At 42.0% G+C, this 17925-nt stretch overlaps 1 protein-coding gene across 1 annotated transcript in view; it reads right to left on the reverse strand.

The window, feature by feature from the left end:
* Positions 1-3609: 3609 nt before the first annotated feature.
* hook2 (hook microtubule-tethering protein 2) overlaps positions 3610-17925 on the reverse strand; it is a 58768-nt gene continuing 44452 nt past the window's right edge. Inside the window, exons 2-16 of the mRNA XM_037688469.1 lie at positions 15799-15965; positions 14245-14385; positions 13536-13737; positions 13305-13415; positions 12803-12890; positions 10639-10702; positions 10230-10367; positions 7871-7958; positions 7512-7517; positions 7346-7380; positions 7182-7264; positions 6707-6810; positions 4127-4228; positions 3962-4033; positions 3610-3886 (exon numbers count right to left, since the gene is read on the reverse strand). Coding sequence (XP_037544397.1) covers positions 3758-3886; positions 3962-4033; positions 4127-4228; positions 6707-6810; positions 7182-7264; positions 7346-7380; positions 7512-7517; positions 7871-7958; positions 10230-10367; positions 10639-10702; positions 12803-12890; positions 13305-13415; positions 13536-13737; positions 14245-14385; positions 15799-15965 — 1530 coding nt within the window. The 3' untranslated portion in view covers positions 3610-3757. The remainder of the gene's footprint in view (positions 3887-3961; positions 4034-4126; positions 4229-6706; positions 6811-7181; positions 7265-7345; positions 7381-7511; positions 7518-7870; positions 7959-10229; positions 10368-10638; positions 10703-12802; positions 12891-13304; positions 13416-13535; positions 13738-14244; positions 14386-15798; positions 15966-17925) is intronic.

Raw genomic sequence — 17925 nt, forward strand, 5'->3', positions numbered from 1 at the left:
TCTGGCTCCGCCTACTGCACTGGTGTTGTATCGAAAACGGCACCCCTGCTGTGAAAAGCGCCCTCCTTCACCGGAAGCGCGTTTATTTATTTATTTTTATTAAGCTTTTATGAACATTACAAACGTGTCTGCCAGGGGTATATTAACAGGTACAAAAGTAATAGTATTAAAGTATAAAAAAAGAACAATATTGAACATATTGAACATTATTATTGATATTGTTTATCTTATTTCTTATATATTGTGTTGTTTATTAACATTTAGGAACTTGTGTGAAATCTTTAAATCTTTTTATCAGTTGCTGCTGATACACTGGAATTTCTCATCCGTGGGACAATAAAGGCCATTTCTATTCTATTTCTATTCTATTCTAATATAATTATTAAAAGGTACAAAAGATAAAAAAAGTCTAAAGATACAAACCAATCTATTTACAGGTTACATGAAGCTTTTCTAGAACAGAGTTGGTTTTCATTGCCTTTTTGTTTTCAAGTCCTTTAATAGTGCTGCTGTATCAGTAAAGTTCTGCTGAAGTGGGTTCTGCTTGACTTGGAGTTTGACCACTGTTTTCTTGTGAATGTGAAATTTTCCCAGGAGACGTAGAAGTTGGGTGAAGTAGATCAAGTCCATATCCTTATTGTCGAAGCATTATATAATAATGTTTTTCTCTGCAAGTTGAATTATTTGTCCAGTTTTCTTTCGTATGAGTTGTTGTACATCTGTCCAGAACGTCTTTGTGTGATTACATTGATAGAATAAAAGAGATTGTTTCCATGTGTAGTTCACAAAATATACAAGAGTAGTCAAAATCAAGTTTAAATCTTTACAGTGTTTTTTTAACAGGGTATACATTATGATTGATTTTATATTAAACCTCTAACTTTATTTGTTATGCAACATTTTTCCCCATTTGACCAAATTTGTTTCTAACTAATTTCTCCAAAAGTAGAGGACCAAAAAAATCTACCAGGAGGTAAAGTAATCTTCTGCAGACATGATCTTATAAGTTTGTTGGAGCATGTTTGTGCATTATGGGGCTTCTCAGCTGGTCTCTAGATGAACGATCAGGTTTTGTTCCTTTGAAGAGTTGCATCATGGAGTTTGGTAGAGCATCAGAAACGACAACACACTCTTTAAGTGTTACAGGTTGTTAAGTCTGGTCAGAAGTTCAGTGTATAAATGGTTCTGTTATCATTTAACAGCTGTTGGACCAGCATCATTCCATTATCCATCCAGTTTTTATAGTAAAGTGACTTATTCTTATACAGAATATTCCCATTGCTCCAAATGAAGGCAGAAAAGTAAAAGTCAAGCATCATTGTAGTCGTAAATAAATTTGAAAAACTTTTTGCTGCTGATCCTGAGACTGTACCTCACTGGCTCATTTGATAACGGACTGCAGTTTTACATTTTCTTCACGCAGTCTCGTTCCCCAAAACTTACTGATACAGAATCACTAATTTATCTAGTCAGCCGTTTCACAAAATCCAGATATGGGATTAATCCAGGATTTTCAGGTTATCCTGTTTTACGGTCGTAGGTTTATTCTGGGCCAGACCAAGCTAACAGCCAGGTTTAGTTAATCCTGGAGTTTATTTCAGAAACATCTACAAGGTGTAAAACATTAGGCTTTAAATAGAACTCAGCCCACCAAAAAAAAAAAAAAAAATGCCTGCAACTATTTTTTTAATAATAAAAATCAGTATTGTGACATCGAGTTGAATCATCTGCTGCTCAGGCTGTTTTTTGAGCTTCAGGGATTAAAATAATGCATCCATTTTAGTTGACTGGATTGGATGAAGGACGGCTTGGTGTTTCTGACGTGAGTCATTTGAGGACGGGTCAGATGTTTGGCCTGTTCCTGTCAGAGTGGTACCAGTTTACTGTGGATGGGATCTGTGCAGACCTCTGGGTCTGAAGATTCAGGACTGAACCTGCTGCAGAAGAAATGTCCAAGTTACTCCCGATGAAAAAAATAAAAAAAATTGTGCACATTTCATTTCCTTCCCTGGCTGCAGAATGTTACATTTTAAAGAGTTTCTACAACTTTGCAGTTTTTTTTTTATCACTGCAGATAAAAAAATAGCCTCAACTTTTAATAATTTGACATTTTTATATATGATTATGCTTTTATTTGCTCAAACAGCTGAACTTTGTGCTTAATTTAACATTAAAAAACTTGTCCCGTCTATGCTGCCGTCAGAAATATTAAAATACTTTTGACTTTTTATGATTTCAGTAACATTTAGGCTTTAAAGTCGATCAGTTTTCAAAGAAGCTGCAATAATTGACCTCGGGGTCTGGTGAAGAGCAGCGGGCAGGGACAGCCACTTCTTTGCAGCTTGGTTTAACATTTGATCCTCTAACGAGGCTTAGCTTAGTTAATAATAATAATAATTTATTCAGTTTGTACTGCACTTTACATTTTACAACCTCAAAGTGCTACAATATAAAATATGCTGAGTTTTCTTATCCTGGGTTAGATCATTCTGCTCTGGTGGACCAGAACACTTCTATAGTGGGTGCTGCATTTTAAAGTGTCCGTTTTGTTCTGATCCATTGTTAAAAGAGATAAAAAAAAAACAAGTTGATTTTAAGATCTCATTTATTTGTTGTGCAAAAGTCTACAAGAGTTTGGCTCGTCTCAGCCCTCTGACGCACCGTGCTGTAATCAGTGTGTGACACAAACGACCCAAAGTTAACCCCTCGCACCACAGCAACGACTCCACACCATAAATACAAATTAAACTAATCTCAGTAGAAAACGGTGCACAGAACAGCAAGACGCCGGCCTAAATAGATTATAGCAGGAAACGTTCACAGACAAGTTCCACAACTGCAGCTCTGACACGGGAGAGACGAACAAAAAATTAAAGTTGTGGAGAAAAGTGACAAATGCAGCGTTTGATCCGCTGCAGGCTTTACAGTGGGATCAAAATTAAAGACGGGCTGCGTTGAGACGTACGCATTTCCAGTTCAGTTTCCAGTAAACGAGGCTGAACAGTAAACAACAACAGTCTTTTACATTCATCTACTTCTAAACCTGGATTACTAGAGTTCATCAGTGTAAAGTGGTGAGTGCACGAGGTTCTGTTCACAGCCTTCAACCTTTCAGGACGGATGACGCATTTTACTGGTTGTAAAACGATTACAGGAAAATAAAAACAAAAAGGTGTCGTCATGTCCAGTACCTGTACAGCCAGTCTCCTCCATAACGAGGATTTATTTATTTGTGTTCCAAAGGCACAGATCTCTCCTTCAGAGGAACCACTTTGTGTTCTGCAAAACCCCTGAAGGCTGAAAATGCATAGTGTGCATTTTAATAATTAAAAAAATTAAAGAGAATATTAAAACTTCCCACGTCTTCATGATTGTCACGTTTTCCTCCAAATTTAAAGAAAAGTTAAGTCCAAATAAAAAGAGAAAAAATATAAATTATACTAAAATTATGTTCAGCAAATGTGACAATATTTTCTACCGTTTAAGAATAACGTCCGTTTTCTCAAACTAAAGTGTATTTTTACTGTATATATATTTCAAGAGTCAGGAGTGACTTGTAGAGGCTGAAATAAATTACAGAGTCACCTGAAAAGGTGACGGAGCCTCCGTCACACAAACAGTAGTACCAGCTCCACTGCTTCAGCAGGGGGCAGCAGCAGCACGTGAGGGGAAATACAAACTAAAAGTGTTGCAGCAGCCAGAGAAGAGCTCAGCTGAAGTCTTCTCTTCGCGGTGGGATCATCGTCCTGCCTGCGTCTCATCGTGGGAGGTGTCGAGTCAGACCTCGCCTGGCCATGGTGGACTGTCTCTGCTGGGCGAGGAAGGACATGGCCTGGTGGGAGGGACTCAGTCGCTCGCCTGACACTTTCTGGTGCAAAGCCATTCCCTGAGAAGGGTGAGAAGTCAGACGAAGCAGAGAAACAAAAGCAAGGTGCACCGGTTACAGCCTGTGTGCACCCACCATGTTGTACCACGCACTGATGATGAGCTTCTCCTCCTGGTCGTGTCTGACACGGCTCTTTTCAAAATCATGCTGCGCAAAAACAAAACAGAAAATATTCCCACATCGGTGTATCTGTAGGATTTAAAGTAGCAGAGGACGCACGCGCGTCTGTAAGGTGCGTACTTCCAGATGCTGGATTTTTCTCTCCTTTTCCGTCAGCTGGTTCTTCAGAGCCTGAATGTCAGGAGTCACCGCCGGCTGTTTGGGATCCAGGGTTTTGATCACCTGAAACACAGAACATGACTTAAATAAAAATAATCTTCTGAACAGAGACTTAAGAAAAATTGCCGCTCTTAGGCCTGTCACGATAAATAAACCAATTAAATCGCATAATGAATGAAAATTATCGACCTCATTTTCATTTATCGACCATCATTTCTTCGTGTCTCTTTCTACTGAAGACACTGGATGACAGAAAGCTCAACCCCAGTGTTCTTCACTGACCCCTCCCTTTCTCTGTAAAATATGTTTTAACAATCCTAAAATCACGTTTTTGGATCATTAAAGCAGCTAAGCTACGAGCTAAGCTAACAGGTTGAACTCAGGAATAAGACCTCCGTCTTGTGTAAAGTTTTTCTCTGCAAAAAGAAGCCGAGAACTTGTTTACTGATTTGTTATTAAAAGCTTGGTGTGAAAAATGCTATGCTAAAGAGCTCAAAACACACAGTGTCCAAAGAGAGACAGCCCATGTCACATTGAGGGACCTCCCTCCCATTTTTCTTAAAGACTCACGCTGCTCGCTCCCTTTCTATCCATCCTTTGGTTCAAACTGTCATACTGCCATCTGGTGGTCGAAAAAGGTACTACATGCAAAATAAACCACCGATTAACCAATATTTCTTCTTAAATTTGACAGCAATTACTAATTGTTGTCAATAATAACTACTAATTACTAATTATTGTCAAATTTCAAATTATATTGTTTATCGCAATAATTTCTGACAATTAATCACCCAGCAAAATTTGTTATCGTGACAGGACTAGCTGCTCTCAGTTTAGAAACAAATTACTACAGATGCCAGATTCATGGTTTTCCTGCACTTCAGAGATAAGAAGCATGTTATGAACTTATATTATTATTAATTATTGTTGTTGTTGTTGTTGTTGTTGTTGTTGTTGTCCACTGTTGTCATCACTCTGTTAAAATCAGGTCTCTCTTGTAAATGAGTCCCAGAGGCTCAATGGGATAAACGTGTATAAATAAAAGGTTGAATTAACGGGAAAATAAAAATCAGGAGCGTCACGTCTCATAAATCACAGTTCAATACTTACCTCCACTTTAACGTCACAGGGAAAATAAAGTAGCAAATGTTAGGGATGGACTTGAAGCCATTTAGGTCCAACCTTGTAAATCAGGGACACCATGGACCAGTTTTATGCAGAGCACATCTGCACGGACCAGCAGCAGCTGGAGTACAGTGTGAGGGCACACGCACAATTAATGCATCGTATAGAATTACATCTAAATTTTAAATACAATTTTATATTTTGTAATTTCATTTATATTATTTTGTGAGTATGTAATATATAATACAACTCCTTGGCAATGTGGTTAGCGATTGCTGCTCAGTGCTGACTCGTTTGATGAAGTGGTGACCTTCAACAATTATTTCTGACCTTCATGCTCGTGTTCTTTTTCCTTTCAGAAAAACTCCACAGGCTCGTCTTTTAATGAAGGTGCTTATTCTTCATGGGGTGAAGCAGTTTTCATTAGGTAGCTGGTCGCCTTTTCCTTTTCAAAGTAGCTCCAGTGGCGTTTGTTGTTAGCTCATGTAAAATTAAACCGAGTCAAGCTCTAAAGTTACATGGATGGAAGTGATGAAATAAAATAGCATACGGACTAACACAAATAGAAAAAAAGTATTCAAAATAAAAGTATTTTCTTTATGTGGCTCAGTACTGGTCCCAGTGCATGGGGACCCGTTGTAAATGATGCCACACAAAACATCATGAGACATCCGTGTTCAGGACGAGTCTCCAACACACCAAGTTTTAGCTCAGTTTAATAGAAATAGGCAATTTTAGTGTTTGCTACAAGGTTTAGGTGTGGCAGCCATCTTGAATGGTGTTGACTCTAAAAGTAAATTTGTTGAAAACGAACACAAAGTTTCATAAATAAAATCATCCTGTGGTTTAGATATTTTGCAACAGAGAAAGACATATGGATAAAACATCTGATGTGAAAATACCAGTGGTGGGCACAGCTAACCAACAAGTTGACTTTGACAACCCATATTCCACTAGCTAAAAAATTAGCTTAACCAGCGCTAAATTGCTAAATGCAAAGATGACGGTCACTCAGTCTGCATCACATCTTTGTTCTTCCAGTTGAAGCTGCGTCGACCAATCACGTCTCGCCACATGGACACGTAGTCAGCCAATAGCGTGCCTCACTGACGACACGTGAGACACGCCCACAACAGACAGGAACAAACTTGTGAATTTTATTAGCGTACTTAGAGTTGGCGAAACTTAATTTAGCCGAAGCCAGTTCTGCCAAGTTTCCAAAGTTAGTGAAAAGACTAAAAAGTTAGTTTCTCTATAAGCAGTTGGCAGAACTGCGTCCACCACTGGAAAATAAAACAAACCCTGAACTGCTCAGAGTGCTTCATGCAGGTCCGGAGTCTGGTTAGTGAAGAGGGTTTTAAAACAGGCGGAATATTCCTTTAACTATGAATGAGAGGTTTGGAGAGGTGGACTGACCGTTCTGGCCTTCTCCACGTAGCGTTTGTATCGCTCCTCCATCTGCTTCATGTCCTCATCTTTCTTGCGAAGGACCTCCTGGAGCTCATCGATCTTCTTGGCCACTGAACAAAATAAAATAAAATAAAAATTGTAAATGGACTGTACTTATACAGCATCTTTTTATCTTATCAAGATACTCAAAGCTCTTTACAACACAATCTGTGCTTCATTTACTCGTTCATACAGCTCTCTGCTACAAACAATAATCAGAGCGTCATCACATTCATACACAGATGGACACATCAGAGGCAACCAGGGGCTCAGTGTGTTGCCCAGGGACACTTCAGCATGTGACTGCTGGTGGAATTGAACTCTCAACTTTCCCATTGGAGGACGACTGCTCTAACCACTCAGCCACAGCTGCCCAAAGAGAATAAATCCACATCCTAACAAGTGCACTATAGAGTTTGAGCTTTCATTTGAAACGTCTCACTGTTGCCGTCCACTTTGGGCTCCAGGTCATCGATGACCTCCTTTTTCTTCTGGAGGTCCGAGTGAGCTTCATGGAGCTTCTCCCTGCAACGAGCAAACATGCAAATGCTGTCAAGTAGCTTTAAACACCCCCAACAGATAAAAGAGCAACAATCAAGTACTTACAGGTGCTCCTCAAGCTTCTTCTTTAATAAGGACGACTTCAGAAAAGAGGGGGAAAAAGAAAAAAGTCATTAAAATGTATATTTGCTGAACAGCATCAGAACAGATGTTGGGAGCAGATGTTGAGTCAAATCATGGGCCAGGTGGACAGAGGGCGGTCCGTACTTACAATGGCCTGATTTTGGCAGAGTTGATGGATGGGGGGGGGGCACAGAGAGACAAACAGAGGGGGGCCGGGGTTAGAGTGGATCACCACAGCAAACACAAGTCCCACACAGTATGTAGCAGGAGGAGGACATGCTCCAGTCCTCTCTGCAGGTAATCATCTCAACACACAACTCCTGCAGATGTTCAACAGCTGGCTACAACCACCTCATTTACAAAGCAGGGACTTGTTACTTTTACAACACTATACAGTTACTATTTAAATAAACTAAACCTCTTGCTCATTGTCTCGTAACATTTTATCAACTTGACTGTAGAAACATTTGCAGAGAAGAATCTGAAGTGAAACGTCGTCGTTCTCACATCTTCATTCTTGCTCCCCTGCTCTTGGAGCGCCTTCTGGAGCTCCTCCACCTGAGAACGCAGCTCGGAGATCTGCTGCTGGTTCAACCTTCAACACACACACGGTGGGAGGGGGTCAGATCAAAAGCCATACGAGAGGAAATTTAAACACAAAACAGGATAAATAGGTTAAAAACAAAGTGATGAGCCAGTGCTAGCTTGATGTTTTAACCGTTTCAGACGTTGGACAGGAACACGATAAGAACACGGTCCCTTTAGCTGCAGAACATTTGGGCGTGTAAAGGCACGGCTCAAAACTTAGAAAACTCATGTTAAACAAAATCTTAATTTTGGACCTCCACTCCAGGATTTAAATTAAGTTTACTTAGTGAGTGAGCCAGTCTCTATAAGAACCATGGGTCAAACTCGAGGCCTGTGGCCAAATCTGCCCCCCCCCAAGATATTTTAAATGTAAAGTACTTTTATCCTCTCTAAATATTTATTTTAGTTCATACTTCTCATGGCCTTTGAACCCAAAAAATAAAAAGGTTAGGTTTTTCAGTAAACCTTGATTTTGACGTAGAGGGAGCAACCGACCAACTTCTTGTTAACGAACCTGCTGCCAGGAGCTGTAACTAAAGGACTCTGACTAACGAGGACTAGGTCTGTAAATCTGGCCCCCTTTTGTAACAGAGTGTGACACCCCCCTGCAGAGAAGATTACTTTCTCAAGCCAGAGAAAAAAAGTTAAAAAATAATTTGTTTTCTTTAGCTTCTCTCTTCAGAGGTGACAGAACTGTAGAATGAGTTACCACCACACGTCAGGCAGACTCCCCCTCGCTTACCGTTTTCAAGTCTAGTTTTAAAACTCACTTTTATTCCCAGGCTTTTGACACTGTACGAGTTGATTTTTACCTTGTCCCTTTCCTATAATGTTAGTCATTTAGTTCTTTATCTTTACCTATTTGGATCTATGCATTTGATCCTTTTGCTCGTTTGTTTTGCTGTACAACACTTTGGCTGGCCTGCTGCTGTTTCTAAGTGCTTTATAAATAAAGTGGTATGTAGAAACAAAAATATCTAACAAACTGAGCTCAGGTGTGCTGTGGTCAAATTTCAAGATGGAAACGAATGACAAGGTGAAAGTAATTTGTTTCTATTAAACAATTTTACAGGGCAGCACGGTGGCGCAACTGGTAGAGCTGCTGCCTCTCAGCGAGCAGGTCCCTGGTTCAAACCCCGGTCCAGGGGCCTTTCTGGGTGGAGTTTGCATGTTCTCTCCGTGCATGCGTGGGTTTTCTCCGGGTACTCCAGTTTCCTCCCACAGACCAAAAACATGCATGTTGGGCTGATTGGTAACTCTAAATTGTCCCTAGGTGTGAGTGAGAGAGTGAATGGTTGTTTGTCTCGTTTGTCTCCGTCTCAGTGATGGACTGGAGACCCGTCCAGGGTGTACCCCGACGACCCCCGTGACCCAAAATGGAATAAGCGGGTAAAGATAATGGATGGATGAAAACAATTTTACAAATAAAAATACTGAAGACGAGGAGAAGTATGAGAGAATGCATCGTTTCTGCAATTCAACCCAATCCCAACACAAGCGGTTCAATAAAACCTCAGGAAACTGAGTCAGCTTGTGAAGAACTCCTTTCAGTTGTTGTGCAACATTTTTTCCATTGACCCTTTATTTATCCAGGTAGTCTCACTGAGCCACGAGAACTCATTTTCAAGAGAGACCTGTTTAGGGAACAGATGGTGGGGGTTAGGGGCTTTGCTCAGGGGCCCGGGGTGGGGCGAATGAAGGTGGAGGCAGGTGTGGGTGTTTCACCTTTTCCACCCACATTTTGATGTTGACGGTACCGGGAGGTGAACCTGCGACTTACCGATCACAAGCCCATCTTCTAACCTCTGCGCCACCACTCCCCCACAACAGAACAGTGTGTAGATGATTGTAAAACATCTCATGGGTTTTTGTACATCTGCTGGAAGGTTTTATCGTTGCCGCGAGCGTGCCACCTGGCTCTGCTCTACTGAGCATGCTCACTCCACTCCTCTCCGCCCGCTACTGTGGATGCTTCCCACACCCTCTGCCTGGTGTTGCAATGGATACACACACACACACTCACACACTCCACCCACATGTCCACATGCCCACAGGCATGTAAACACACACAGTCAAGGGACAATCTGGCTTTCTGCTGTCGGTCCTCCAGCCCAGCCCACACAGCTCTGCTGAACACAGAGTCCAGAGGGTGAGTTGACATTTAGGCAGATCTCACTCCTTCCTTCAGCCAAAACCACCAGCTTAGTGTCCAGGAACACACAATATGGTGGCCCCAGAGAGGAACGCTTATCCAACACAGCTGAGTGCACACACCTACCTGTTCTGAGCTTCAAGAGTATTCTTGCTGCGCTGAGCCTCTTCCAGCTCAGTTTGGACCTCGACAAGTTTCTGTCTGTAGGTCTCCTCCTGAGCACACAACATCTTGTTTTCACTTTGCAGCCGCACCACCGTCTCCCTGACAAAAAAATGACAATGACAAGCAAACAGGTGAAGAAGAACAAAAAAGGGAGGAGATGGGGGCGTTAAGAGCCCGTTACGACGACCACATTTTCCATCAGACAACGCCCAGTGTGCCATGTGTCACCAGCTCGCTGACCAGCTGCACATTCAGCTGCAAAAATAAACGTGCCAGCGTGCCTGCAGGAGGTCAGCGACAGCCACACCAAGAAGATCTGCAGTGTACACGTTGCTCTACACATCCCGGCTCGCACACACGGCTGACGTACCGGAGCTCAGTCGGCATAATCTCTGCAGCGAGGTTTCCCACTGCCACTCCACTGTCCCCCAAATCTACGGAGAAACAAGACAAGACTCGTTTTATACGTTTCTCTTCTTCCACGTCGAGCCAGGTCGGTGGTTCCCACCCGGGGGGAGCAGGAGTTTCAAAGGCCGTCAATGTGTTTTGCACAAACTGCAATTATTTAAAAATTCTAGGTCAACATTTAACTACGTCATATACTGCAGTTTAATTTTTCACAGAGTATTTCTATTTATCAAAATAAATTAAACAGTTGGATGCAACTTGAACTGAGGGACTTGGATTAACATTTCTTCTGAACTCCACTCCAGTTTAAATGGAAAAAGCTCTACAGAATAAAAGTTTAGTTGCTTCGTTTGAAAACTTAGGATTCCTTTCAGACATCGAACAACAAGGACACGAACAAATTAAATGCAAAATCCCGAATGAGATTTTAAGAATACAAGTCAAGTCTGAGGCAGCGCAGAGACTGATCCTGTCGAGTGTGCAGTGGTGGAGCCAGGGGGTGGCCAACGGTGGTCTTGGCCACCATAGATTACCTTTTAGCCACCCCAGTCATTTGAGGAAACTACTTTTAGACAATTAAAAAAATAAATGTCAGCACGTGGCTTATTTTGCAAGTTATAATGCTCATTAATTACATTTATGATGGCAGCCATCTTGGATTTTGGTGCGACAACCTAATTGTCAAAAGTACCATATTTAATTTTAAAGATATGCTCAGAACATGCACGGACCGACAGACGGCATTTCAAATTCCACTCTTCACTCCCCGATGGGAGAAAATTCGACAAGTATAAAAATAGAAGGAAAGAAACTTTTAGCACTCTTGAGCGTGCAGCACCACGTGTGTGTGTATGTGTGTGTGTGAAGAAAATTAATCCAAGTTTTTACATTCACATGTACTAAAAGAATTGAGCAATACATGTTACATTTCCATCATTGGACCTACTGTGAACAGACTGTAGTGATCATAACTTTTAGTCACTCAGCTGAAATAACTGTTTTTCATGAGTCAAAGAGCAAAGGGGGCCACAATAATTTATAAAGTGGTAGTAAAGTGAAGGAAAAAAAAAATCATGCAGCAATGAAAACTGCATTCAGCCCACTGTTCAAACATGATGAGATGCTCTGCATCATCTATGTGCCCCACAGCACCTGTGGTGAAATCAAATTACAGAAGAAAAGCCCTGCATCGTTTATGAGGGTACAGAGTTAAAGCTGCTTTGAGTCAAAACTCAACGATATCTGCAATCACGTGAAATATTTTGCAACATGCGTTAGCTCTCAGTGCATGTCGAGTACAACTCTCAGGTACAAAAAGGTATCAAATCTTAACGATGTTAAAAAAAAAATAATAATTGGGCAGCGCAGTGGCACAGTTGGTAGAATTGCCGTCTCCCAGCGAGCAGGTTACCCCGGTTCAAATCCCGGCCGGGGTCTTTCTGGGTGAAGTTTACATGTTCTCTCCGTGCATGCGTGGGTTTTCTCCAGGTGCTCCGGTTTCCTCCCACAGACCAAAAACATGCATGTTAGGGACAATTTAGAGTTACCAATCATCCTAGGTGTGAGTGAGAGAGTGAATGTTTGTCTCGTTTGTCTCCATGTGTCCCTGTGATGGACTGGAGACCTGTCCAGGGTGTAAGAAGACAGAAGGCTTAATGTCCATAGACTGTTTGCCTTCCCGTGGGCTCATTAGCTGTAGGAGGGGCCATATAAGTATACAAGTTGGGTGCATGGTGCCATGGGTGGCAGCCGAAGGAGCAGGCGGGGTGGGGGGGCCTTGGCGTTCTGACCATGACTTACCAAAGCACCTGGAGTATATTACAGACAAGTACACTGTTCTTTCGTGAGCACGTATGTGCTTAGAGCACACAGGCAGGGTAAGTGTGAGTGACTTTGTTGTTACAAGAATACATGAGCAAAGAAAATATAAAAAAATGGGAACCACTGATCTAGACCGCACCAATTGTTGAAACTCAATGTTAAACGTTGGTTATTCACCTTTTGGCCTTTGTTAAATATTTTTGACGCCAACATGCGACTTAACATGAATCAGCCTGCGTTACAGCAGAATGAAAGGGTTCAAGATAAAACGACAAGTTCATCGTTGCTCCGACCACGTTTCTCACCTGTTCCGTTCAGACAGCCCTGCTGGACCTGTGCACACCTCAGCTCTTCGTTAGCCTCCCGAAGCGTGTCTCTTTCCGACATCAAACGCTGCGGAACAAACCACGATCACCACAAGCTCTCCAGAAAATCTCTCATTCACTTTGGATCAACACGTCGTTCAGAACAGACTACTCTGGAAATTAGTTTAGTTTATAAGAACAAAGGAAAATTAACAACGTACGAGTCTTATTCCTTAGTCTCATAAGTAATCCAGGACAAACCGTCAGATTTCAGAAAGTGGTGGAATTGACAGAATGTGCGTGTCTGCTAAATAAATAGTGCAGAATCTGCCTGACAACAATTCCTCCTATAGAGCAGAGCTGATCCACACAACAGTTAGAAAAATTAAAATCCATCTCCACAACTAGATTAGGTAAATGACGAGACTTATTTGGTGAAAAACAGCATCACGGGTCACCGGTTTCAGAAACTTAATAAACATCTAAAGATGCAGTAACTCACTTCTTTCTCCTTCAGCAGTGCATCATACTTGTCATGAAGGTTTCTGTACTCAAACTGCCACCTCTCAGCCTTCATAGCCTCCGCTGAGTGCTTGGAGTGAAGCTCCTGAGCCTGTGGGGGGAGGGGGGGTCTGTAAGAGCACTTAAAAAAAAAAAGTCTTTCCAACACATGCAGTGGTCAGACGGTTTGACGTCACTCGGCCGGCAGCAGGTGAACGAGCCCACAGCTTGCCTGTCTCTTGTAGGTGTCCAGCTGATTGCGGACGGCGTTCGCCCTCCGGAGCTCCTCCTCCAGCTCGCAGGTGCGCTGCATGTACACGGTGTTGCGCTCCTCCAGGAGGCGCACCTGTCTGCGCAGGTCTCCCAGATCTTCCAGCTTCCTCTTGTAGGTGTCCACCAGCGCTTCCAGTTGGTTCACCCGGTCAGAGGAGTGCCTGAGGGTGGGGGAGTGTTGGAGGTGTTGAGCAGCAGCACAGGAATATGATGTTTAGCTAAACACACATCCGTGTGAAGATGTACTTAATTAACGAGATCCAAATAATTCTGACGTAAATAAGTGTCAAGGCATGAAATTCATATTAACACAGGTGTCAGGAAGAGGTGTGGAGACATCTGTGTGGGCAAAGAGGACAGTTTGTGATTTATAATGTTCCTCAAAGATCCCTGAACTGCAGGCCATTATTCTCAGCCTACATCCTTCACAGAAATAAAACTTTGTGAAACGCCTGATAAATTATGAATGAAGGGCACGAAGAAGCTGTAAAGCACAAACCCTCACTGTTCATGTGACTCAGCAGCAAGCGTTACTTTCTGCAGCTTCACAGAGAACAAACTTATGAGTTTGAAAAGTGTCGGCCCATATTTAATCACCTCGATCAGCTTGTTGAGTTCAGTGACTAATCCACCACGAAGGAGAGAGTTCGTGTTTTAAAGCCCGTTACCTGAGAACGTCCATCTCGTCTTTCAGAGCCTGAGCTTCCTGCGCCAGGCTCGTCAGCTCCTCGTTGCGGTGCTGCAGGTCGGCCACCTCGCGCTGCAGGAGTTCTGCCTGCACACGCACGTCGTCTCTGCTGTTCTCAAGTCTGAGACAAGTTTATGAGGAAAAAAAAAAAACAATGGCTAAAAACTTTCTGAATCTCATGTTCATTACCAAATTTAATTATTGTACTGCGCAAGTTTGCAACTGTTACAATCAAAAGAGACATTTCTGCTGTTTTGTTCACCAAAATGTGTGTCGCAAAACCTGCTACAGCTACGATCAACTGGTGGCCCATGGGCCTCTTTAAGATTGTTGGAGGGGACTTTACCGGCCAGTAGAGGTGACAAATGTTAAAATTCATGAGATTACTTTTATAATTGTGTTTTTTACATTGTAAAACGGAAGATATGATTTTTGTAAAGAAGGAAACATATATTGTTTTTACCAATAAACTATGCAGACTTATGGGATTCTTTTAATTGTAGAAAAATCAGCATCCTACTTGTGTTTTAATCCTTGGATAACCGTATTTTTCACTGTATAAGTCACAGTTTTTTGCATAAATTGGCATTTCTGCAACTTATACAGCAAAGCGATGTCTTTAGATTTTTTTCTTCATATTTATAAACCAATTTTTGGCTGAGATCTAATGATCTCATTCATTCTGACATGGAAAATATTGAACACTACCATTTTAAGCCACTAGAGGGCCCTCAACTAATATGGCAAGCCAAGTGTCTCATTAAAAAGGTAAAAGTAGCTATTAATGAGATACTTGGCTTGCCATACAAATCCACTTTCGTCTCGCTCCGGAACGTCTGGAGCAAACATCAAATCAGCTGCATTTCGCCGTGCAGACCAGAAGAAATGCAGCTGATTTGACCATTAAAGTGCATTTAGTAAGGAAAAGTTCAACTGAGACACACCTTTACTATAGTGATGAGCAAATAATTGTTTTTAGGTGGTTATATTATTAAATTTCAAAGAAATGCACAGCGAGTCCTCCCTCTGCACACTCCTGCTTCCACGTATCAGCCTGTGAAATTCAGCTGATTTGACCGTCAAAGTGCATTTATCAATCCAAAGTTAAACTGAGACACACCTTTGATATAATTTTGAGCAAACAATTGTTTTTAAGTGTTAATCTTGTTAAAGTCCTCCTGTGCACGCTCCCGCGGCCGCCATTTGGCAGCCAATCAATTTTTGGCGCAACACCGGTCCAAGTTTCCGGGTCGTCAGCGGCGACGCATAATAGATGCAACTTATAAGGCAAAGAGACATATTTGTTTTTTTTCCACTTTATTATATTTGGACTGACGTTTACGGCGGCAAGTACGGTAGTTCTAATATTCACATATGTACAAAAGAAATAACAGGACACTTAAAACGAGCCCTTTTAAGAGCCGCAGGTTGCAGACTCCTGTTCTGGTAGAGGATTTTTCTCTAGCTTGGGTTTGACTGAGACCTTCAGCATAATAACCTTTAGTTATTGTCTGTACAGAAGTTCAACACTCGCCTGTAATTCTCCTCCTGAAGCTGCTCCATCTGACTCTGCAGCAGTAACAGCTTCTTGCCAGTGATGGCAGTGGTGGAGGCTTCCAGAGAGTCGCAGCGACTCAGCCTCTCTTTCAGGGAACGGACCTCCGTCTGCAGCAATAACTTCTCCTCCACACCCAGAGACAGCTGTCGGAGAGAAACGACAAACACACCAGAGAGGGGTAAAGACTGCATGTAAACATGTGACAATGTTCTGGAGCAGACTAAAGGAATCCTACTGCTGTAGAAAGAGGAAAAGGACGTCAAGCATATAGATAAAAGAACGTTAGATACATCGGAGGCTAAATCAGAGACAACGCGCAGTTAAAACTCACCACCTTTAGTGCAGAGGGGACTTTAAACACAAGCTTTATTGTCACTTCACATGCGCCGTCAGTCAGCTGACCTGTAACGTTCTCGGGCAGAAGTTTCTCAGTGGCATAATTTGTCCCCTTCAGGTCTAAACCAGCCTCTTAATATAAATAGATAAAGTGTGTGAACTGAAAGGAATGCAGCTTTTTGTGCAAACTGGTTTTGCTAATGATTGGCTGTAAAGAGAAGTTTTAATTTTCAGCAGGACAGAAAAAGATTGTGGCGTTTATAGCCGAAGTTACTTTTGCTTAAGTTTCCATTTTAATCATAAAAATCAGACAAAAAAAAAAAAAAGAAGCAGAAAGTATACTTTCTTTCAGGACACATTTCCAGCTCGAGCACAGAAAACCCTCCCATACAGAACTTTAAGGACAGATTGGACGCTTTAGCACCGAACCAGTAACAGCAAATAGCTCCTAAAACAACACTAGTGACTAATCCTCAACGCGTGGGCCGAGTAAGTAAACAAACAGGTGGGCCGAGAGCAGCACAAATTATTGTTGGCTACTGATCTATCCCAAGGCAATGTGTCAGTTTTATCTCCATGTTATGCAACTATTGACTAGAAAGTATGTTTGAGGAGAAATAAAGAAATAAATGAGTCTCTTCACGGTCGCTGAAGCTCAGGAACAACAAAAGTCCTGCAGGCTGATCAATAAGGGCAAAAGTTGGAGCTCAACAGATTCAACAGCACGCTGCAGTTTCAGCAACACTTTAAAAAGGTGTTGAAGTCAGTAAAATAACTACTGAATAAATATTTCTAAATGGGTTTAAAACTCTTAACTTACAAAGATTAAGTTAGTCTAAAAGGACAGGTTGGATGATTTACTACCACACCCAGTGTCCCAGTATAACTCATGGCACAGCACAGAGAACAAACAAATCAATCCCTTTAATTTGAGGCACACAGTAACTCTCGGAGGCAGAGAAACGAGCAGCGTTTGTCGGTGAAGAGGCTCTAAAGTCATTAGACAACAAGTAGGATCTGTCAACTGGTAAATTCACTAAAAGTAACATTCTTCTGCCTTTTCCATTGTATTTGACCAGTAAACAGCCTCCTGCTGGCCATGTGTCAAAATAAAGTTTGATAAACTATGAAAAAAAAGTGTATTGTTAAAAAAAAGTTGCACAAAAACGAGTTTTAATGAATTTGACCTAAATTTGATGCATAATAAAGCAATATAGAACTGATTTAATATTTTATTTTGCATTTTTCATCATCAGGTGATGAACTCTCACACTCAGCTGCTCAGTTAGGTGTGAGGACTTCTGAGACGTTTGGATTTTTCTGTTTTTCTCTCCCTCTCTCTCTCTCTCTCTCTCTCTCTTTCGGCTGCTCCCTTCTTCAGGGGTTGCCACAGCGAACTAAGTCGCACACAGATTTGGCAGTTATTTTGATGCCGAATGCCCACATGACGCATACATCTGTCACACAGTCACGTATGATTGTGCAGCTACCCATCCAGGCGGTCACATTGTAAAGTTTGCCGATGATACAGCGGTGGTGGGATGCATCACAAACAATGATGAGTCCAGCTACAGGCAAGAGGTGGAACACCTGGAGAGCTGGTGCAAAGATCAATGTGAAGAAGATGGTCATGGATTTCAGACAGAACAAACACACCCACCCCCTCCTCGTAGGAGGATTTGCGGTGGAAATGGTCTCCAGCTACAAGTACTTGGGTGTAGACCTGAACAACAACCTCAGCTGGAGCAACAACACCACCAGCCTGAT

This window comes from Nematolebias whitei, chromosome 15 (genome assembly GCF_014905685.2).
Source record: "Nematolebias whitei isolate Nwh7 chromosome 15, NemWhi1, whole genome shotgun sequence".
Taxonomy (NCBI): domain Eukaryota; kingdom Metazoa; phylum Chordata; class Actinopteri; order Cyprinodontiformes; family Rivulidae; genus Nematolebias; species Nematolebias whitei.